The sequence below is a fragment of the Doryrhamphus excisus genome, linkage group LG4, assembly GCF_037039965.1.
Source record: "Doryrhamphus excisus strain RoL-2023G ecotype Guam linkage group LG4, RoL_Dexc_Guam_v1.1, whole genome shotgun sequence".
Classification (NCBI taxonomy): Eukaryota; Metazoa; Chordata; class Actinopteri; order Syngnathiformes; family Syngnathidae; genus Doryrhamphus; species Doryrhamphus excisus.
In genome coordinates, this window is record NC_136360.1 from 6,665,176 (window position 1) to 6,689,183 (window position 24,008).

Consider the following 24,008-nt stretch of genomic DNA (forward strand, 5'->3'; position numbering starts at 1 on the left):
GATCAGCTAAAATTTAATTCAAATTAAATGTTTCATGGCTGAAATATTTGTTTTACTCATCTCACACACAACACACATTCTTGTCATTAAAAGAAAGAAAATAACAGAAATTAGAAGTTGCTAATTATTGGTGGTGGTGTTGACCAGCAAATATTTGAATATTTGATGAAAGCATAAAAAATGAAGCGTGAATCAATCATCATTAAAGAAAAAAAAACCCATTAAATATTTCATGTTTTTATTGGAAAATTATTGAAAACATGAGCATTAAAAACATAAGCATTGATAGTTTAACTAGTACTTAAGCTTAAACTGTGTCCATAACAGAGTGTCTTAAATACCAAGCATTGAGATTATTCTACATCATTAGGGCTAAAAAATACATGACACTTGCCTAAATTAGACTTTATAATATGTCATGTGCAATAAAAGGTTTGATGAGAGCCAAATTTGTACACAGAAACTGTCAAGAACACAACTCGGTGAAACTAACAGGGACAGATTTTAAAAATGTAAAAAAAAAAATCAACAGTGTGAAGGTTACCGTTAGCTGAAAAACACCTGAACGTGATTTGTAGAAATGAATACATCAAATTAATATATTATGAAAGGAAAAAATAAAGTGGCATCATTAAAAAGCCACAACGCAATGATATTATAAAACTCAATGTAGACATCTGATCCATAGATATTGAACACTTAACACTTTTTTTTTAGAAATGCATCCACACTCCAAAAGATTTGCAAAAACGTGACATTTCAACTGATTATTGTGTGAAAAATATATTACAAGAGGTCTTTACTTCTCTAATATGGATTTTGTGCAAAAAATATCTACCAAGAATATCTTATTCGCAAACCCGGGTGTAACTAATGTACAAGGAGTCCACATCAGTAACGTCCATGCACGAAAAGAAATGCATCCATACAAAACAAAACATAATGACAGCATGATGGTCAAATATTAAACAGATACAAAAATATCGACATGAATAAATTAATTTCTTCTACATTTTTACTACCCTCCTGTCTATCTATCGCCTGGTTTTCCCTACAAATGGAAAAGAAAGCTGGCAATTGTGGAGGAAGGGTCTCAACGGTGGAAGTGGAGAAGGTCTCAGAGTCCAGCCCCAACTAGACGAACAACAGTAGTGGTAATTGTTTTACAGCAAATTCAAATGTGACAGAAGAAAAATAAAATCTATTTCAATCTGGACTAAAGTGATGTGAATAGCAACGTCTTAGACATCATTTGGTTGCATGTGATAATGTACCAGCTACACACGCTCACACACACAGTCACACACACATACATAGTACAAAGTCCTCCTCATAGCAGGCTTGCGAGGCTAGTAGTGGGGCCGTTCTGGGCTTGGATCTGGACAGGAGGAGGGCCATCGGTCCACTACAACAACAAGAGAGGTACAGTAAATTCAAGTTGAAAGTAACATGACCAAGGAGAAAGATGTGATCTTTAGAACGTACACTAATGAGGTTGTGCTCGGGGAGGCTGCAGGCCGCAATGTGATCCTGCAGAAGCTGCTGGGAGAAGTTCTGGTGCATCTGGGCTGCTTCGTGGGCATCCATGGTGTTGCCAAGCGCCTTGTTCAAATCTAAGAGCACAGGATATGGTCAACAGTGTTATGGCCTTCAAAACAAGAATGATGTCATCCTAAAAATGAGAGAATATGGACAAACCCTTCAACAGTGCAGAGGACCAAAGCTGCACGGACATGTCGGGAATCTTGCTGGCAAGCTGCATGGCAGGTACAACCATGTTGTTGCTTTCCTACAAGGGACACAGCAGAGGACCATCACAGCATCAGGTTTATGAGCTGCACAAAAAAATCTTTAGCTAGGTTATCAAAGCCACAGTCAAACTCCTGTCCTGTTTATTTTCAATTTTTAGCACCTGAGATACTATTATTTAGGATGTATTAATTAGTATAAACCCATTTTTCTACCATTAACATTAGAGATGGTCATGCATTCTAATTCTCAGCACTTCCTTCATCCATTGTTGTCTTACACATTCCTCTTTCAACAAACAAACAAAAAAACTGAAAAGTATCACTCAGATACTGTGAACATCCAGCAGGAACAAAACATTTTGGCATGACCACTATTTTGATGACTTTGTCATTAATGGTGTCATGAATTATAAATGTAATTTTTGCGAAGTCACTGTTCCCTTTCAAGATTAGAACAATGTATAACATCTACAATAAATGTTCGATTTACAGACAACATAACTCTCTGGACATGGCAAGAGAAATCACGAAATATGTCAAACATTCATAAAAACTCTGATGAGGCATTTGGTCTTACTCTGTGGTTGCCCAGTACGTAGAAGATGTGGCCTAGGAGAACAAGCGAACAGGCGGTCAATCTGTTCAGGTCCTCTGCATTGGACATTTTCAGGGTTTCTCTCAAGAAGCGTCTGCAGAATTAAACATCACCAATGTAAAAAAAATGCACATGAGACGGGATGCTTTTTCGTGAGAAATTCTAAAAAAAAAAAAAAAAAATCTTACTTTGCCTCATTGTAGCGGCCTTGGAAGAAGGAGAGCAGTCCCCGGATGTAAAAGGCAGCAGCACGGAGGCAGTGTGAGCTGGACAAAACATGTTATTTCATTTCGCACAAATGGCTTTTTTAATGCAAAATATTACACTCAATATGACAACATTGCGGCAAAAGCAAAAGATGAGATTGGTGAAAACTGCAGAAATAATGCTTAGTATGGATAGTGACATTTTTGAATAGGAAGTATACAGCATTTGTACTGATCTCACTCGACTACTGCAGGTGTACCCAATGTTGATACCTGATGTGTCAAGAAGAGGGTTACTTCAGATACTTTGCCTATTTTTAATGTGCAGGGGTGTCAACAAACCTTTTCCACGGGGGGCCATAGTGAAAAGTCAAAAGATGCGGGCATCTCTACTATATTGAGTAATACAAATGTCTGGAGGTCTACAATAGTGTTAAAAACTGTATTTTGAAAATGGTGTGCAAGTTTTCTATGTCATAGGAGAGGTTGGAAAACAACGGCCCGAGGGCCACATCTGGTCCACCAAGCGTTTGAATCCGGCCCGTCAGTTACTTCCAAAGTATTTCATATAAACTTTTGCCCCCACCCTTGAGTACTTTTCCCCAAGTCTCATGGCCATACATGCCTTTTGATGATGTATGACACGTGTCAAACTTGTGCCACTGAAGTCCGATACGCTGCAGTTTTTTCTCCAACCAGTTTCTCTAGCAGGTGATTAAACTGATAAGCTCCTTCCTTCAAATTGAAGGTGTTGATCATTTAAATCACCTGCTTTAGTGACCAGCTGGAAAGGAAACCTGCAGTGTCTTGGCCCTCCATGGCACGTGTGACACCCCGCCCTATAAGTTTGACGCAGTATATATATATATATGCGGTACCACATATTGGGCATAATATCCTGCAGTGTGAACATAGCACAGGATACAGATCGAATTTATATCTACATATGAATGAGGCCCAGATCATATTTAAATTAAATCGGAATTGTACTGTTCACACTGGCATAAAAAAAAAAAAGATACAGGTCACCTGCGAGCAAAACATCGGAATTGACCTGCAGTCTAAACTTATCCTAAGGTGCAAAGTATTAGCTCAACTAATTAGGTCCAAGCCAAGCCCCTCTGTTCAGGCTAAAAATGTTACGGTGCCTACCAGCTTGCGTCTGGACTTGGCACCCCTTCCCCGGGTTGGGCCATCGCCCAATGGAAGGGGAGTAATGTGGTATTCACACATAGCTCTTCACTTGAAATTTCTTTGGTTCTGCCATTTCTAGTTACCCTCAACAATTTTTATTCTGTGATCGTATATATAGACAGATAGAGATATAGATAAGTATAGCCTGATAACATTGGCTGAAATACTATCTACAGAGCACCACATGGCCTTACCTGACTGGAAAGTTGTGGTCTGGGTTTATTCTCTCTAGGAGGCTGTACAACTGCAAGAGAAAGTTAAATATAAATGTTTTGCAACATTAGCTTCATTAAAAAGGTGGTATTCACCAATATTCTCTAGGATAACCTATTGTGAGGACTGTTTTACTTGAAATTCAATTAAACATTACACTTTGTAATAGTTTTCTTGTTAATAGCACTCTCTAGTGGGCAAATTATTAAATACAGCTTACTGTTCATCCCTAAAGACTGCCTCACATGTTGAAAACCACTGCTAAATAACATCTGAAATCTACTTCACTTCATTCATTCATTTTCTCTTGCTTATCCTCACGAGGGTCGCAAGGGGGGCTGGAGCCTATCCCAGCTATGGACAATTTGGAGTTTCCAGTTAACCTAGCATGTTTTTGGAATGTGGGAGGAAACCAGAGTACCCGGAGAAAACCCATGTATGCACGGGGAGAACATGCAAACTCCACATAGAAATGGCCGAGGGTGGGATTGAACTCAGGCCTCCTAGCTGTGAGGTCTGCGCGCTAACCACTCGTCCGCCATGCAGCCCCACCTACTTCACTCACAATTTCATACTTTTTTTTTTGTTTTTTTTTTAAAAAGAACACAAAACATCACTCTAAAACACACACTGCCCTGTCTGACCTCTTGATGTCGGTTTCCTTCCCTAATGTAGACACTGGCCAAGTTGGTGACAATGTAAGTCCATAGTTCCTGGTGTGTGGTGAGCTGCGACATATCAGAGAGTGAACATTTGAGTTAGTAGGAGCGAATGAGGCAGAGGAGATTGGAAAGGGCTTCAGCAAAACATGTTCTCTCACCCGCAAAGCTGTGGTAAACTGCGCCTCTGCGTTATCCATACAGTTGACTGAGATACAGTAGAGGCCCTGTTGAAACGTATACAATCAAATGTGGTCACCATTAAAAAGGTTAAAAAAGGTCCCCAAAAGGAACACCCTCATCTCTGATATTGGCACTTTGATACAAGCAGTCGATTCCAGATTCCGCAACAGCACATCTATCCAGCAGTGGCTTAATAGTGCCCATGTGATCACAGATTAGCAGAAGTTTAATACACCCAAACTCATTGCACATTTGGAGCAGCAAAAGACAACAGAAAAAATAACCAACCCGATGGTGGTGAGTAAAGCCAGGTCTGATAAATTAAGCACCTCGACCCTCGCCAAATTATGCCTAGCTGCAACTACATTGATAAAATTATACCACAGATGCATTAAAAAAAAAAGCAAACAGGTCAATTTTTCTCATTTTTATTTTTTCCTTTATTTATCCAGGTAAGGTAAATGAGGAGATTCTCATTTGTAATGGTGATCTGATACGTAGTGTTGATGATGATTGTTCTCTGTTTGAGTAATATCACTTTACCGAGATTTTTTCTACCCACACTACAAAATAAGTAATAATCGTATGAATGATTCGTGCTGGTATCAGATTTTTACCAGTATTAGCTGATATTAAAACTGATATTAAAGGCCGTAATATCAGTATCGGTTTGGAAGAGACGCCCTAATGTTGAGGTTAGTTATTACACCAAAGTGTAATATACTGTACAGTAAACATATCTCACCTTTGTAATACAAGTGAAACACCGTATTATTAGAATGAAGTTCAGTCTATGCTATTTTTTTATTCTCCGAATGTCAAGTTCTTCTTAAATAATCTTCATAAATTTTATTTTCATAGCATTATGAACTTGCTTTCCATATTGTAACTTCCCCCCAACCCATTTTTACAAAAATTACCACCTTATATGGTTCTGTTTGCTGTCAGACATAAAGAATATTTCAACATTATCATACTTATGTTTTTCTTGTAAAATGATTCATTTTCCTTGTTAGACTATTACTTTTATCACTCAATATTTTGACTTACAACTTTTTTGTTGTTGTTTTATTGTTAAATTATTATATTTTTAAAATGTGCCGCAGGCCAATAATGGCCCTGAGGCCACATTTTGAACACCCCTAATTTATAAAGGTATAGACACTTAGATTGACTAGAAAAGCATTATGGGAGGACTACATCTGTTCTTTTAATCCACTATTGGTAACATCTGCTAGCCAGTAGTGACGTTCTTGGAATTTTTGGTTGAAAAAAGTGGCGTTTGGAGCCGAAGAGGGACAGCACCTTGAAGATAGAAAATACTCACTAATAATGTATGGAGTTGAGCAGCATGGTTGGTGAATAGCCTGGGAGACTGTTGGCAAAGCTGACACACCTGTGAGATCTGAATGTAGAGAATGTGGACGAGTGTAAATTAGTGTGTGTTCACTTTGCACCAACCCTCAACAAATTACCACAACAAGCAAGGACAAGAATAACCAAATACCTCCTGTAATGCAGTGGCCTTGTGGCCTGTGACGAGCCTGCACATGATGATGTGCTCCAGTAGAATGACTTGAAAGGTAGAAAGGATCGGGCTGCAGTCCAACACTTCAAAAATCCAAAAGATGCACCAATGTAGTGAGGAGGGTGTTGTCACGCAATTGTTTGGAAAATGCACAGGAACAGATGAGAAACACTCACTTTTTAGTTTCTCTAGTTGCATTAGAGCCTTGTCTGTGTACTTCTGTGCTTTCTCCAGGTAACCTGCTTGCATGGAGTGCATCACTGTCACCTGGAAAAAAAACATATCAAAACGCTCGGTTCATTGCTTAATATAAAGAAAAACAAAAGAACCAAAGACTTACCAGATATACAAGAACACACATGTGCTCCTTGGGCAGCCAGTGAAAGAGGTCAGCTGGGTTGCTTGGCAGAATCTCATCGTCATGGAGTGTAGAAATGGTCTGGATGCACTGCTGCAGCTGCTTTAGACATGGCTTCACACTCTTTACCTGAGGGGACAAGGACATAGATTCTATCAACACATTCCCCCTACCAGCCAACCATCAATCGATCAACATGTCTCAGCTCTGCTAGACTGAAACTCCCACCTGTCCGGCGTCCAGGTAGTGTGTGACCTGCAGGACCAAGAAGAAGACCCTTAGGGACTCCTTCTGGATGGGGTTTCCCTGCCAGTTCTCTACAATGGTTCCACACAGCGTGAGCAGGGGGTGAACCTCCCCAAGCTTCCTCTCCATTAGCAGCAGCTATAAGGGAATATAGTCATAATTTGTCAGACATTTGTCACAAAACTATACATGTATGTATGTATTTATATATTATAAATATAAAAGGTTTTCTACTGATGTATAACACCCAAAGGCACGCAAATAGTGAGAAATGGGACCGACTGCAAGCAGAAGTCATTTAATACAAAAAATATATCATTTTTACAGGAATAATGTAATAATTTTTAAATATATTACTTTTCATGACAAAAACTAAGGTATTTTATGATATTGAAGTTGTAATTTTCTAACAGTTAAAATTTTAGGAGAATAAAGTTCCATTCATTCATTTTCTAAACCGCTTATCCTCAGTAGGGTCGTGGGGGTATGCTGGAGCCTATCCCGCCTGTCTTTGGACAAGAGGCGGGGTGCATCAGTTACAGGTATTGGCTCACATTCATACCTATGGACAATTTGGAGTCGCCAATTAACCCAACATGCATTTCTTTTTAATGTGGGAGGAGACTGGAGTACCCGCACGGGGTGAACATGCAAACTCCACACAGAGATGCCCAAGCGGAGAATCAAACCCAGATCTTCCCAATCTACTGACTGTGTGGCCTACATGCAAATCACTCAACCACCGTGCAGACGGCGAATAGTTATTTAATAAAAATCTAATAAAAATAAGTTTGAATAATTTAATGATATGAAGATGATGAAAAACGCAACTTTCCAAAAATAGAGGAAATGTAATGAGTTAACTGAGACTTAACTGAAAGTCAAAATATAAGAAAAAAAACAACACCATTTGCATTGTGGCCCCAATGCGCCTTAGTGTGTCATTGATATAACATAACTAAATAAATGCAAAGTTGACTCACCATTCCTTTACTGAGGAGAAACAACGCCCTTGAAGAGACAAAAGCACCAAGTCAGCATTGCTTACAAAACAGTCAATATTTACACAGCCATAATTAAATGGTGCTGTGCCAACACACATTTCAGAACAATCAATATGTGCTCAGGAAAAAAAGGTTATACATTTAAAACGTGTAGCAAACAAGAGTTAGATTAAAAATGTTTCTGCCCAGCCTAGAGATGTTTGAAAGCCTTGGAGACAAAACAAATAGATGTGTCAGATTATAATTCCAAAATATGAGATGACATGTACCTGGTGTATTCCGAGCCCACCACGCGGGCATACTCTGCTCCCACACCCAGCAGGTCGCATGCCGACACCAAGTCTTTCTCCAGTGTGTGAAGTTGCTGTAAAATAAGACGGTGTCTTTTAGCATTTAGCAGTGGTTGTCATGGCAACTGTAGCCTGTCCCAAAGTAGTAGGAAGCCCCAGCTTTAGGAACTGCCCTCTTGTTTTAAAGCAGATATTGACATGACAGGGTTGAATTCCTCACAAGTCATTCACAAATAAGCCACCGTAGCTCCAACACACAGCAGCGGGACAACTGTCTGGCACCAGTTAACATGGACCAGGCAAGGAGGCCCTGTGGCCCCAGGGGTTTTGGTGGTGCTTCCTGCACTGTGGCACTCGTCGGCCCCCCGTCAGCGGCTTTCACGGGCCACTGAACAAGCTGAATGATAGAAACCACTGAGATTGCTTTGTTTACCCACCAGATCTCTGGTTTAATTTTTTTTATGGACGCTACAGATACTGCCACCTGCTGGCCATTGAGTGCAGCATTAGCAAGCAGGTTTGAGTTGCAGTCTATCCTGCATTTGGTGGCCCAACAAGATGGAATTTTACAATAAACAAAAAATTATGGCATTAGAACAACATAGAAATATAAGAAAATGTTATGAGAGTAAAGTCATAATTTTACCAACAAAAGTAGCACTTGTGAATGAATGAGCTTAAAAAATAAACTCAAAGGATTTGCGCATCTTTGACATTCCTGCAGGAGATGCAGAGCCAACACAAGTCAGCCCTCTGCTACACCACACAGCACTCCAGAACCATTAAAAAGCTCAAATCCCAGTATGGAAAAGTCAAATACCATTCTGAAGTTTCTTACAAAAAAAATCAGGAGAGAAAATCAACGACAAGAGGAGAGCGAGGCCAAAACAAGGAGTTTTTTAAACCTTGAAAGAATGGTTGATACGTTCTCTATTCTATGGTTGAAAGCTGTTATTTATTAGAGTTTGTTGTTTTGCAATAATGGTCAAAAGTGTTCTGAGGTAGGCTATTATAACATTGAAATAATGTAGAAATGTATTCACATTAATTTATGGCAGGAAACATTTATTATGAACAATTTCATTGTCTCATCTGCCTACAAGAACCCGCAAGCGGTAGAGGGTGATGATGACGTAATGAAAATCAAGCAGTGTCTTGTTTCTACATAAGTGGCTTCGTCCCCTTGGCCCTAAGTTTTAAAGGTGTAGAGGAAAGGGTAAGACAAAGGAAGACGAAAGGATTCAGCATTAACATCATACAGGTGTAGTTAATAGGTGCTTGCACTGTAATTGCTCTTTATAATGACTGATGTTGTCACAGTAGACCTCATTACATGAGAGGTGACATGGCATATGTAAAGCTGACAGTAAAATTCGAATTTGAGCACCATATCAACGTTTGGAGTGTAAAAATGTATCAAAAATGTATCCCTAATAGATACCTCTGCAGTTAAGTAAATAATCATTCCAAGCCCCCATATGAGGGAAAGCAATGTGGTGTCTGTGGGGCAGACAGAGGTAAAATGGCTTTACAGGTTTCACTATTTGGAAACAGGAAGCTGCAACCACTTTTGTCATACGCTATTTTCCCCATAACATGGCTATAACACAAGTGTGATACATACCGCCAGCTGGAACAGCAGCCTGCAGTGCCAGTATGGTGTTTGTTGAGAAATCTGGATGGCCTTGCGCAAAAGAGGCTTTGCAGAGTCCACCAAATTCTGAAAATAGATACATAGTGTTAATAGAGTAATGTGCCTGAATAGGATGGTTATGCAAGGTAAATATAAATATATAAATATATCTTCATGCTGCATCCTGAATGCGTGGATACGGCATTGAAAATATTCATTTATCTTTATTACATGATACAAGATGGACACAACAATATTACCTGTTGGCAGAAGAGTTCAGATAAAATGCTTGCAGCCTCAAACTTGACATCTTCAAACTGGGGGACTTGCTGGGAAATAAACCACTGCAAAAAAAGTAAACACAAACTGTTATTCGTGTCCTAACTTACATTGTTGGGTGTTCTCTGTAATACAGATTCATTTGGAAACCCAAAGAATGGAAGCGGCCGAGTGTGGACGAACGTTTCATTATACAGCTGTGCAGATGAAACACCAAATGGTAGCATGATACTAATTCCTAATATAGTCATTGAACAGTTTCCTAATAATCCTCGATGATTCGTTGTTTCCCAGGCTGTGGCCTACACCCGCCCGCTCCGCAGCTGCATCCCCGCGCTTTCCTAGCTCATTAACCCCGCTCACCGCCTTCTCCAGGTGGCTCCGGGCCAGCTCGCTGTTCTTGGTGTGGTGATAGAGAACCGAGCCCAGTTGGAGATGCGTACGGGCCTCAATCCTCTGTGGCGGCTTAAACTGAAACACGGCTTGCAGACAATGCACGCAAAGACGTATTTTGGGAGGGCTAGAGGTTCGGAAATGCTCCGCGAAGCCAAGTAGGGCGAGGTACCAGCGCTCCGGGGCTTCTACGTTTGACGCCATTTTCCCCGACAACAACAAGTTTTTCAGCGCTCAGGCCAGGCTGTAGAGTTGCCAGGTGCGGTCATGAAAACCTCCCACAGTCCACACGCTAGTCACCAATTCACCCCCATGGGTTGGTTTAGCTTGTTTCATTTTAACTCCCTTTTTTGTCAAATTATTTAATATTTTGTTTTTGTTTCATTACATTATATATCGGCGATGTTTCATTACATTCATGTATATGGATATATTTTTCTACGTTTACAAGAAAACGGTTGTAATTTTCTCATAACAAATATTAGCTGTGCAAGGAGATACGTATATATAATATATTAATGCAACTTTAATGACAAAATTTGTAATATGGAAAAAACTTTCCGAGAAAAAAATCTTACAAATTAAAGAAATAAAAAAAAGTTTTGAATAAAGTTGTGGTATTCGAAAGCATTAACTAGTAATGTTACCAGTATGAACATATACCTTATGGATCCTGTCAGGGTACAGTCAAATAATTTCACGTTTCCTTGTAACGTTCTTTTTGTCTAATTCACTTTTTTGGTACATTAGACTTTATTTCAGTCTTGTTACATGGTTAAGAGGAAACATTGTATCACGTATAAAATCGTAATAAGTCGAAATGAGACCCATAAGCGTGCAAAAAAGCACAGGGCTTGAAGTGAATTTCACTTTTAACATAGTGGACACAAACGAAAGCAAAAGAAACTGGCAACCCAAGATGGTGGTTACTCTCGCGATAGTTTTCAAGTCTCTTGGTTTGTGGTTGTTGTAGTCCAAAACAGTGGCCAACACCGTCGCCCCAGTTTATTTGACGACTTGTCAGTCCAGCCTCAAAATAATCGCGAGCACAGTGGTGAGAACTTGCAGCAGCACCCGAAGCTGGCATTTATAAATAGGAAGCAGATTGTTTCGCGGCTCGACATTTCACAATCACCTTCTGAACGGGATAGAAAAAAACAACAACACTGATCTCCTCCCTCTGTAAGTTGCATATGGACTGGAGCAGCCTGCAGCGACCGAAACATGACGTCCCTATGCGGGAATGTTAACTGATTTAACAACGTCGAATACCCGAGAGACCATTACAAGGTAAATAAAACATATCACAATTAATTAATATCCTTGTTTATGATGCACTGATGACCTAATTTTCAAAAGGTGTGGTTTTGATTGATTGATTTAAAGCAGCATTTCCTGCAAAAACAACAGTTTGAGCGATAAATCTTGTGTAATACCACTCACTTGTTTGTGTAGAATATTGTACAGGCATGCATGTAATGTGGTTAGAAAAAGGGAACACGCTGTGCTGCTGGATTCTCATTTAAAAAAAAACACGTTTTATTTTTGTTTGTTGTCCTCTGGTAAGCTTCCATGACAGACTGTGCTGATCATCAGTGAGGGACACTCATGGCCCACCGTGTGCACGACCACCAAAGCCGCCTGCCAGTTGCCCAGGTTGTGACCCTTCCTCCTTCCAGCCAAGCAAAGGTCTGTCTTATTTCTTATTTTACTATCTGTGCACACAAGTCGGGATTTAAAAGGAATTCATCTGTTCCAACACTCCCTTCATTGCTAATGCTTTAAATCAACGCAGTATACCTCAGTGCTTGTAAAAACATACCACAGTAGGCTTGCCTCTTCTGGGAGCGTGTCTGTAAATAGACGAGAGGTGCAGGCCAGCATTAAGCTGGGTCATCTTACATGCAACATTGTCCAAGCACAAACATGCAAGATAGGATAAGGATAATATCGAACATAATCCATTCTGGGACACCTGTTTGTATTTACTTTCAGTATCTCCCCATAGGAAATCATGGAAATGGAATTAGTCTGTAACTGGGTCAAGACAATTGAGGAACATTGCTTGTTGCGCAATTCAACATGTCCTGAAGAAACAGAACCTGACTGTCATTCAAGTGTAAACATATGTTTAAACTAAGTCAACAACATTTTTAAAGCCGGGAGGGGGAGCATTGTTTATGGCAAGTCAACAATAGTAGTGTAAAAAGAAGTTAGCCACTCTCTGTCTTAACTGTTAGAAAGAAGGTAGCCATTTATATTAAAACTTCAATCATATTCTTAACTGTTCATTCATTCATTCATTCATTCATTTTCTACCGCTTTTCCTCACGAGGGTCGCGGTGGGGTGCTGGAGCCTATCCCAGCTGTCTTTGGGCGAGAGGCGGGGTACACCCTGGACTGGTGGCCAGCCAATCACAGGGCACATATAGACAAACAACCATTCACACTCCATTCACACTGTTATACAAGTGTAAAAGGTTAATTAACCACTGTAGGCAGTTGTCCATATAAGTCACCAGGACTTGTATAGCACTATGTCACAGTCTTATAGTACAGTGTATATATATATATACATATATATATATATAGGTAAGTAATATGTAGTTAAATTTCCGGCTCTATGGTTGTTGTGACACTTTCTCTTTACAATCAAATTCATTGGTGACACCAAAAACAGAAAACACACTTTGGGTGTTGATAGCAAGAGTGAAACTTGTGCCTCGGAGGGCCGAGATGCTACATGGACTTAACAGGACACACAAATATTTAGTCCACAAAACAACGCAAATTATATTTCAGTTGTATTATAAATAAAGTTATTTTCAATCCGCATCTGGCCTCAATAAGAGTTGTGAAACTATTTTCCTCCCTGAAGAACTTCTTATCACACAGAGTGACTGTTTATTGGGTTCAGCGGCCCTTTAGGCGTGGAAAAATAGCAGTGTGAAAGCACGTGCACACACACACACACATGTTTATACATTGCACACGTAAACAGGTATGTTTCAGCAAAACAGGGCATGGCGTTATCTCCCGTGATTAGAAGATGAGTTACTTTGCAGGAAGCTATTAGCACTTGTTTTGGTGATGGCGATTAAAATGCATCCTTCAGCAACATTAGACATTAGAAAGGTAAATGAAATGTACTTTAAGGTTACTAGTTTAAGGTCACAAAGTAATGTTATGTGTTCATGCCAACGTGTCGAATGCGTCACCACAGGACTTGAGGCCCAGCTGGACAGCTCTGGACTCCTTGCTATGCGGCGCATTCGCCGGAGCCGTCGCCAAAACCGTTATCGCACCCCTTGATCGCACCAAGATCATCTTCCAAGGCAAGGGCCACACAATCACTTCTATAGTGGTGCAACATAATTGGTTACTGTAGCTAGCCTACTGTTTTTTGTGCTCACTGCAGAGTTAACTAACTTCTAATCCTCTTAGTCAATGTTTAGCCTACATAGGAGAGAGTCTTATTTTAACTCTCACTTGTTACTCTTTTCTTCTTCTTTCCCTCAGTGTCCTCACAAAGGTTCTCTGCTAAGGTGAGTTTTTGTCAATATCATGCAGTATGCCATGCATATCATGCAGTAGACTGTAGTATTATACCTAAAAATACATCAAATGTATCAATACATCATATTTTAAAGCCGTCATATATAATATTTGGACTATTTGGCTCACACGAGGGCCGGTGCCAATACAGGTACTGGACGTGCGTGAACTCACCACCACTCTAAGGTTTATGCTGCGTTTGTGCTGTAAAATGTTCCTGTGTGTTGTTTATGTTATTTTTGTCATTACAGATTAATTCATAGGTCAATCAAAGTTCACCCAACACCCCCCCCCCATTTGTAGCACAAAAACCAAAACAAAAGCAAAATAAATTGTGAAAATATGACAAAAATGTATTTATGTTGTTTTTCTGGTCAAATAAATAATACACATATATGCTATACTAAATATACTAAATACTAAAGAATGTCATTTTTTGGATAACAATTAAAAGAGAAAGAAAAGGCTTATTTTTAGTCCAAAAATATACATATTTAAGCTAATATGATGTATTTTTCTGCCCAAATGTAGTGTTTTCAAGCATAAATGAACTAACAAATATAAGACATTCAGAAGACATATTGAAACACACATTACAATGATATGTAGTATTCTACACTGCCCATTAGGTGTCAGTAATGTGACTGTCATGTTTGGTGAGACACACAAGCACCAGACTTGATGACAGGAACAATAGGCTTTTATTGTTTGGTTTGAATTATCTACCAATATTTTGTGAAAATTCACTTATCACAGTTCCTTTGTGGAACCAATTAACTGCGATAAAGGAGGGTTTACTGTATACAGTCAATAGTACTCACTATTGCCTCTTGAGGCGCAGTGTGGTACTGCTAAATTGTTTTGAAGCAGTTGAGGCAAACAGCAGAGGCAGTGTTGATTTAGTGTCAACTATTCTTCTATGTAAAGAAACACAACTGTTTGTCATCTTTTAACAACACCAGGAGGCCTTCCGAGTCATCTACTGCTCGTACGTGAAAGATGGGCTGCTCAGCCTGTGGAGGGGCAACTCAGCCACCATGGTGAGGGTCATGCCCTACGCTGCCATCCAGTTCTGCTCCCATGAACAGTACAAAAACATGCTGGGGGGCCATTATGGCTTCCAGGGAAAGTAAGGACCAACATATTGTTATTAATAAATGTTGTAAGTAGTCTATGTGATCATGACTAGAAAACACTTTCTTTCAGAGCTCTGCCTCCATTTCCGCGTTTTTTAGCTGGCTCATTGGCAGGAACCACAGCGGCCATGCTTACGTACCCGTTGGACATGGTGCGGGCTCGCATGGCGGTCACAGCCAAAGAAATGTAAGCCCCATTCCACTTTAGCTTTGTCGGTGCAGCTCCCTCTGCTGAATCTAGATGATGACTGCATCAATTGGTCGCAATGCAAGTGGACTGTAATGGCAAAAAATGAAAATCAGCTATCATAATCTAGTCCTTATATGGCACCCGACCACAAACTTTCATGGAAATTGGTTGTGTAATCTTTACATAATTCTGCTAAGTAAGTAAGAATAGTTCTAGAGTCACGTTTTGAAGCTTATGTGTTGGAAAAACGTCTCATTCAGTATTTCCACAGGTACAGCAACATCATGCACGTCTTTGTACGAATCTCCCAAGAAGAAGGCCTAAAGACCCTCTACAGAGGCTTCACCCCCACCATACTGGGCGTTATCCCCTACGCCGGTATCACATTCTTCACTTACGAGACCCTCAAAAAACTACACACAGGTACCTACAAGTCGTTATTTCAGAGATGCACTACATTATATTGACTCATACATACATACTGACTCATATATAAGACAAGGGTCAATATAAGAACAACACTTTTTTTCCCCAAGACACATTTTTGGAATGTTCTAACAACACTTTTTTCCGGGGGTGTCTGTTATTATGTTTGTACAACAATTTCCCCATCTGTATGATTAATGATCACGTGACCCCCTTACATGCATGGCTATTGGCAAACAAACGGGATATATTGTCTCGCATTACTTTTTTACAGCCAGATGGGGGTGCTGTTTCTCCACCCGACATTGCTATTGGTTTACACTGCATTACAAGCTATACTATACACGTTGTGTTGTAATGTTTTACTGTAGTACATGGTCCTGAGTCAGTATGATCATTTTTCTCAAAATATAATCTTTAAAATATAAAATGTGTCATTCCCCATCTGGTAAAGCTGGTTATACTGCCGTACACTGTTGTTTGTGTGTGTGTGAGTGACTAGAGGAAAAGCTCTAGGGTTGAAATCAATGGCACCACCTGTTGGTTTGAATCTCTAAAACTAATATAAATCTATTTTTTTAAACTCTTATATACCGGTCAATTCAGTATATCTATCTGAAAGTACTGGTCACACAAAGAGAGCAAATACAAGCCTAATCGTCTGCCCTGTTTTATTTTTGTTTACATTGCACAGCAACAAGTCCCAGTGTAAAAGCTACCATTTCCTCGCAGTCCTGAATGCAGCATTTATTATATATTGGAAGTGAAAATGGAAAAACATGAAGATTCAATAGTTTCCATTTTTCCTGGAAAGACTGTGTGAAGTTTTAAGTGCGTCTGTGAGAACATTGTGAGGTCAAAGGGCACAAAATCTGAGAGAGAAGCTGCCGGCTTTGCTCCAATTGTAGTTCATCCCGAGGTTGTGATGAGGTCAGGATTATTCCCGGAAAAGCTAATCCTGCACACCCTACCATTGGGAAGCCCTGGCGTCAGTGTTAAGTGTGTTTCAGAAGTATCTTAAGGTGACTTTGTATTCTTGATTTTTCTTCTTCTAGAAAAGACAAAACGGTCCCAACCATACACCGTGGAGCGTTTGGCCTTCGGCGCATGCGCGGGCTTGATCGGACAGTCGGCCTCTTACCCTCTGGACGTAGTCCGTCGGCGCATGCAGACGGCCGGGGTGACCGGCTCGACCTGCAGCACCATCCTAGGAACGATGCGTGAGATTGTGAGGCAGGAGGGCGTCGTGCGGGGACTCTACAAAGGCCTGAGCATGAACTGGCTTAAGGGGCCCGTCGCTGTGGCTATCAGCTTCACCACCTTCGACGTCACGCACAGCCTCCTTCTTAAAGTGCACCAGACGGGCTTCTTTGCCCACTGATCGGCACACGATGGACTCAATGGAGGTAGCACACAGGAAGATTGAAATGCCTTTATATGGCTGTTCACGCAACCACGCATATTAACAAAATAATTATACCTACCGTCAGGAGTAGTCAAGTCAAATTGTGTCTTATGTGTTTGCACTACTCGGCCTTTTTTGTTGATTTTTTTTTTTTAAACAAAATGCTCATGTTCGGATGTAATTTGCACCTTTGGGTAATCACACAATATGTGAACTGAAATGATTGTACTCAACCCTCAACTCCCCCTCCCATCCAGCACTTTCATGGTGATTACAAGGTGTTATAGCATATGAGAAATAAATGTATGTATACATATGTATAAAATATTTTTTTAATGGAAAAAAAGTAAAGATGTCATTTCAAAAATGGATGTTTTGCAATACTGTATATCTAATAGTGATCAATACTTCATTTGTCCACATGAGGGAGCTATGTGACAAATAATCAAGACTGGCGCTTTCATAAATAAAATGTTGAAAAAAAATCTTTGTTACTTTTACAGTATGTACACGTTCTTATGTACACCGAAGTGTAACAATGATTAAGTTAGATGCTAGTGTTTTGAGTTTTACAATAATAACACGACTATGATATACTGTACAGTAGTAACGATACAATATGATCCAAAACGTTAATATTAAAAATGATTCTAATCGCATACAGTAGGCGGTAGCAGTGAGCTAATCCGGTGTGTTATGAAAGGGAGATTATGTCTTATATTTGACCGCCCAACCCCTCCCGGTGACCCCTTTTTTAACACTCATTTTATAGCTCTGTTTTATTATATACAACATATAGTTACTGAATAAATTACTTTTAAAAGACACTGAAAAATGTATTAAATGCTTTTAAGCATTTTATGAATCAAAAATTTGATTGGAACCGTTTTAATATATGAAACATAAAACTACTGAAATTGTAAACAAATATTTTTGCACTTGTAAAGAAAGTAAATATTTGTATATTATTGTTCATATATTATAATACAATCTGAAGCACAAAATCATTAAACATATGCCCTAGTTTATTTAAAATTGCTACAAATGTGTTAAAAAGTACCAGTATATACAGTAACCGTATTATATATTTAATACAAACTTGGCTATAAGACTGTAAATACAATCCAGTGTGTGTTAATATTAGACAAAACACTGATTAATAGCGCCCCACACTTATTTATGTGTGATTATTAACGGGTTAACTTCCCGCCTGCGCAGTCGAAAAGATGGCTGGATGGATGCTCTCCTCCTTCCATCTGTCCAGCCTCCATCCCTCCATCATCTCTCATCCCCCTTGCCTCTGACCTTGACTGTGAATTACGGCATATCCTGCCAACCGACAGGGCGCAGCCTGGTATTGCAACAATCGGGACAATACCATTGGGCGGGGTGCATGGATGGCGTGGTCACAGGGCTGGCTGGGGTGATTGCATGAGGGAGGAGGGAGGGTGGAAAGATGCTTCTTGAAGGCGGCGTTGCCATAGGTAACATGGATGGGTGCCATGCAAGAAGAAGGAGGGGTGAAGTATTTGCATGTATTCAAATCTAAGCATGAATTATTCACTTAGGAGGCCCTGCATTGCAGACAATAGCAATTCACACATACAGTATATTACAATACATACAATATCATGTGTAGGCTCACGAATCAGCGGAATAAAACCCATAGGAGATGAGATTCGGCTTCATGCACCTACAGTATCATATTTTGGGGCTTGGGCTATCTAAAGCATGAATGCAACTCCACCACAATAGATGGGTTGCATGGCTTTCAGTATATGCACATGCTTTTTAAACTATATATTCCAAAGCAATACAACCATACAAGCTCAACTGTAAAGTGTAGTTTTCCAATTTTATAACGCTAGCCCAACTCCTTTCTTAAGATACTGCACCAATTTGGTGGTTAGCAACTCTCATAATGGTGAATGAAGAAAAAAAAGCAAATTTTGTATCAGCAAAATGTGAGCATTCATAACCACAGAACAAGTGTCAAAAGACATCGATATAAATATATTTAGGCATCGATGGAAACCATGGCTAATACTGTGATTCTCCAAGGATTGTCAAATGTTTATCATCTAGTTTTGAGGCCCACTTTGCAGCATTTGCAACACAATAATATCATGCAGTAAAGGATGTACGACCAACATAAAAGATTGTATTAAACACCCCATAGGTATGAATGTGAGTGTGAATGGTTGTTTGTCTATATGTGCCCTGCGATTGGCTGACGACCAGTCCAGGGTGTACCTTGCCTCTCGCCCAAAGACCGCTCGTCCTCGCCCAGAGGCGTTGCCAGGCCAATTGAGAGACATCGTGCCTATCGGTGGGAAGCCTCCCCACGAAGGAGCAGCAGCAATTCTATACTCCGAGTTTCTCCCATGACAATGCTTCTCACCTTATTTCTAAAGAGCTGAGGCACCGTACCAAGAAAACTCATTTCAGCCGCTGGTACCTGCAATCTTCTCCTTTTGGTCATCAAGCTCATGACCGTAAAGAAGTTCATCACTGTTAATGTTAAACCTTAATGTTAAAATTTTGGGAAAATAGATGTTCCACTGTAATAGATATTCTTTAAAGTGTTAATGACTAATTGTAGTCTTGATATAGAATTCCGAAAGACTCTCCCAGGGTAACACAGTCCACTTTAGGATTCGTAGAAGCCTCCATAATAAACATGATTAACGTCCGTGTGAAGGCCCAAGCGATGGCAGCGCTGATGTATTGGATGAGAGTGTAAATATAAAGTAGCGGCGGTGAGCGTGCACACATGTTGTGAGCAAATGCTGGACAGGCTCCAGTCGCAGTCACTTTGACGGCCAACTCAGACTAGACCCGCTAGAGCGGACAGCTTTCATAAATTCAGCCGCATTAAAACACCTTGAGAGGCATTTTATCCAACATAAACTGTCCTGTAAAGGTTTTGCCCATAAAGCCTGCCTTAAACAAGCAGAGCAATGTGTGAGAAAAGTAGCAAATGGTGGCTTTTAAAGAGAACATCCGCGATGTAGTCCCTGAATGTATGCATGCTAAAGTGCTGCAGGGACATTCCCTCTCGCTCTGTCCTATAGCTCGGTCTTGTTAATTTGATAAGATCCAGCACATATTGCCACTTATCGCTTGGCAGTGTTATAAAAGCTCCAAGGGTCAGTGCATTACCAAGCTGCTGGGCTCTTCCCTTCCATTAGAGGGAGTGAGCAGGCTGGGCCGGGCCGCACTCAATCAAATACACACTGCAATGGCTGCTGCTACTGCAGATGACAACCATCCATACTTACTGCACATTCATGGTATGGAGCCATCTATTAGGCAAATCATTTGACAATATCCTTTTTTGTGCATACGCTATTTTCAAAGAGTCACCTGTAGAAACTTTAATGCGTATTCAGACGTCCAGATATTTTTGTAGGGCTTTCAAATTTCAAACCAAGTCATCACTTCGAGCATACATCATGAACAATTACTACACTATATGAATAAATTATAAGTCTTTTTAAATTGGGAGTTACAGTACACATAGACCCCAGTCAAAGATCTTGTGACAGGAGAGATTTGCTGTTTTTAAGGACCGACTGCAAAACATGAGCCAAAGATCCCGTAGTTAACAGGAGTGCTCTGCTGTTTTTATGGTCCTACAACAAAAACACCAAAGATCCTCTACATGAGAGGAGTGCTCAGCTGTTTTTAAGGACCTACTGCAAAAATGCCAGTCAATGATCCCCTTATATAAAACAGGGGTACTAGCTGTTTTTGAGGACCTACTGCATAAACACCAAAGAGCCTCTATATGACAGGAGTGCTCGACTGTATTTAAAGGACAGAGGCACTAGCTGTTTTAAGAATCGACTCCAAAACATGAGCCAAAGATCCTGTAGTTAACAGGAGTGCTCTGCTGTTTTTAGTGTCCGACAACAAAAACACCAAAGATCCTCTATATGACAAGAGTGCTCAGCTGTATTTAAGGACCTACTGTCAAAGACTCTCAATCACAGAGGAACTAACTGTTTTTAAAAAGGACCTACTGCAAAAATGCCAGTCAAAGATCCCCTATATAAAACAGGGGGGACTAGCTGTTTTTGAGGACCTACTGCATAAACACCAAAGAGCCTCTATATGACAGGAGTGCTTGACTGTATTTAAGGACACGGGCACTAGCTGTTTTTAAGGACCTACTGCAAAAAATGCCAGTCAAAGATCCCCGATATAAAAGAGGAGCACTAGCTGTTTTTGAGGGCCTACTTCAGAAACACTAGTCAAAGATCCTCTACATGACAGGAAAGTTGTGCCGTTTTTAAGGATCTATTACAAAAGGGCCCCGTCAAAGATCTTTTTGACAGGAGTACTCTGCTCTTTTTAAGGATCTACTACAAAAACGCTTGTCATAGATCCTATCAATGACAGGAATGTGCTGCAGTTTTTGAAGGACCTCGGGCAAATATACGAGTCAAAGATTCATATATGACAAGTGTACTCTAGCATCTTTAAGGACCTACTCCAAAAACTCAAGTTAAAGATCCTCTATATGACCAAATCCTCGATAACGGGAATGAGCTACTGCAAAAACGGTAGTCAAAAGATGCATATACTATAATGAGAGTCCTTTAGGAATCTGCTACAAAATTATGGACAGAGGTCACGAGCCAGTCTGTGGTCATGAATAAACATGTATGAGTTTCCTGCAAAAAGAAAAGCTGTAGGTGGGTGGATATGTGGATGGATGAGATAGATGGCTGGATGGATGGACACTTTGCATGAGAATGGCCGGGGTCCTGTGAACCTTCTGCTCCCTACGTGCACATTCAATGGCATTGCTGCAGTTAGCATGACAAACTGAGCCCACCGCCACCCGACGTCTAGCCCACCATCCACACCACCCACACCAGTAGTGTGTGCACATGTTAGGAGTCGTCTCGGGTTGGGGTGGTGGGAGGCCAAGTTCAGAGGAGGCAAGGGGATGACCCCCCCATAGTCACACACAAGCAAACCAACATAAAGCAGTCTCATTCTCTGCTACACAATATAGTCACATTTGCAATGGCACACCACAATGGGAGCCACAAACTGCAATTTTAGTTTAATTATAAAAAAGGAGAAAAAAATATTTTTTTGGCCCTGTGTGAAAAAGTGACCCAGTCAAAACATAACTTATGAGATTAATTGGCATCTAATCAGTGAGAGCTATTATCCACAAACGGAGAAAACACGGAACAGCGGTGAACCTTCTCAGAAGTGACGCTAAGAGTACAGTGACAACTCATCCAAGAGGTCGCAAAAGACCCCACAACAACATCTAAAGAAGTGCAGGCCGCACTTGCCTCAGTTAAGGTTCATGACTCCACTACAATAAAGATGCTGGGCAAAAAAAAGGCCTGCATGGCAGAGTCACAAAAACAAAAACATTAAGGTTTGTCTCAATTTTGCCAGAAAACCTCTTGATGATCCTCAAGACCTTAGGAAAATACACTGTGGTTTGATGAGACAGAAGGTGGAAGGTGTGTGTCCCATTACAATGGGGTAATATCGCACAAAACGGTACAATGTGGTGGCGGTAGTGTGATGGTCTAGGGCCGTCTTGCTGCTTCTGGATCTGGAATACTTGCTGTGATAAATGAAACCATGAATTCTGCTGTCGATCAAAAAATCCTGAAGGAGAATATCCAGCCATCTGTTTGTGACCTCAAGCTGAAATCACCTTCGGTTGTGCAGCAGGATAATCATGCAAAACACAGCAAGTCCACCTCCGAATGGCTGAAGAAAAATAAAACAAAGACTTTGGAGTGGCCTAATCAAAGTCCTGACCTAAATCCTACTGAGATGCTGTGGCATGACCTTCAAAAGCCGCCTTGTGGGTTTGTTTTTCCACTGACCATATGGCTAAATATGAATGTTTAAAGCACAGAGCAGAAAAAACCCAATGTTCAAATAAAATACCCACAAAATATTCAATTATATGGAAAGTATTAATGCAAGTATACATTTGCTGTACTGTAAATGTTTAAGCCAGAGTTAAAATGACAAGATCAGCTTTGCTTATAAATCAATGACCCCTTTTGTTTTGCATGACAGCTTTGTGTTGTTGTGTCGTTTCAGTTCTTTGTGTTGCCAACTGCCAAGGATGTTTATATAAACACAAACAGTGGGGAAGCAATTAGCTGACAAAAGGGGCTAATCTTTTTTTCGGTGTGATTTTTCTTTTTTCCCCACCTTTTATTTTTTTTTTATATATATTCTATGCATTAAAAAATACATGCGTAATGACCATAAAAATGGAATATGTTTGGAAGTATATTATTAGAATATAGTTTCAAGGGAACGTAAGATGTCATTGCGCCACACATACATAAATACACATAAAAGTATATTCATTCATTTATTTTCTACTGCTTATCCTCACGAGGGTCGTAGGGGGCGCTGGAGCCTTCGGGCAAGAGGCAGGGTACACCCTGGACTGGTCGCCAGGCAATCACAGGGCACATATAGACAAACAACCATTCACACTCACATTCATACCTATGGACAATTTGGAGTCACCAATTAACCTAGCATGTTTTTGGAATGTGGGAGGAAATCGGAGTACCCGGAGAAAACTCACGCATGCACGGGGAGAACATGCAAACTCCACACAGAGATGGCAGAACTGAATTCGGGTCTCCTAGCTGTGTGGCCTGCGTGATAACCGCTCGTCCTCCATGCAGCCCACATTAAAGTATATAAAGAGTAATATCCTCCCAAAAATTATACTGAGGAAAGATAAATAACTT

The 24,008-nt window shown here is 40.3% G+C and overlaps 2 protein-coding genes across 2 annotated transcripts; one reads left to right on the forward strand and one right to left on the reverse strand.

The window, feature by feature from the left end:
- Positions 1-221: 221 nt before the first annotated feature.
- Positions 222-10,781, reverse strand: mau2 (MAU2 sister chromatid cohesion factor). The gene is made up of 19 exons (XM_058074001.2): positions 10,503-10,781; positions 10,121-10,204; positions 9,852-9,947; positions 8,207-8,301; positions 7,917-7,944; positions 6,916-7,071; positions 6,670-6,816; positions 6,506-6,596; positions 6,309-6,412; positions 6,129-6,206; positions 4,780-4,845; positions 4,604-4,687; positions 3,941-3,990; positions 2,535-2,612; positions 2,329-2,440; positions 1,699-1,789; positions 1,486-1,613; positions 1,314-1,405; positions 222-1,134 (listed from the first exon to the last, which is right to left on the reverse strand). Exons 1-18 carry the CDS (start codon positions 10,734-10,736, stop codon positions 1,331-1,333), a joined length of 1,797 nt encoding a protein of 598 aa, XP_057929984.1. The 5' UTR covers positions 10,737-10,781; the 3' UTR covers positions 222-1,134; positions 1,314-1,330.
- A 731-nt stretch (positions 10,782-11,512) lies between these two features.
- LOC131130051 (mitochondrial coenzyme A transporter SLC25A42-like) lies at positions 11,513-17,396 on the forward strand. Its single transcript, XM_058074119.2, has 8 exons — positions 11,513-11,822; positions 12,100-12,221; positions 13,756-13,867; positions 14,052-14,077; positions 15,050-15,216; positions 15,294-15,410; positions 15,685-15,836; positions 16,895-17,396. The coding sequence occupies exons 2-8, from the start codon at positions 12,141-12,143 to the stop codon at positions 17,218-17,220; spliced, it is 981 nt and encodes a 326-aa protein (XP_057930102.2). The 5' UTR covers positions 11,513-11,822; positions 12,100-12,140; the 3' UTR covers positions 17,221-17,396.
- The last annotated feature ends 6,612 nt before the right edge of the window (positions 17,397-24,008 follow it).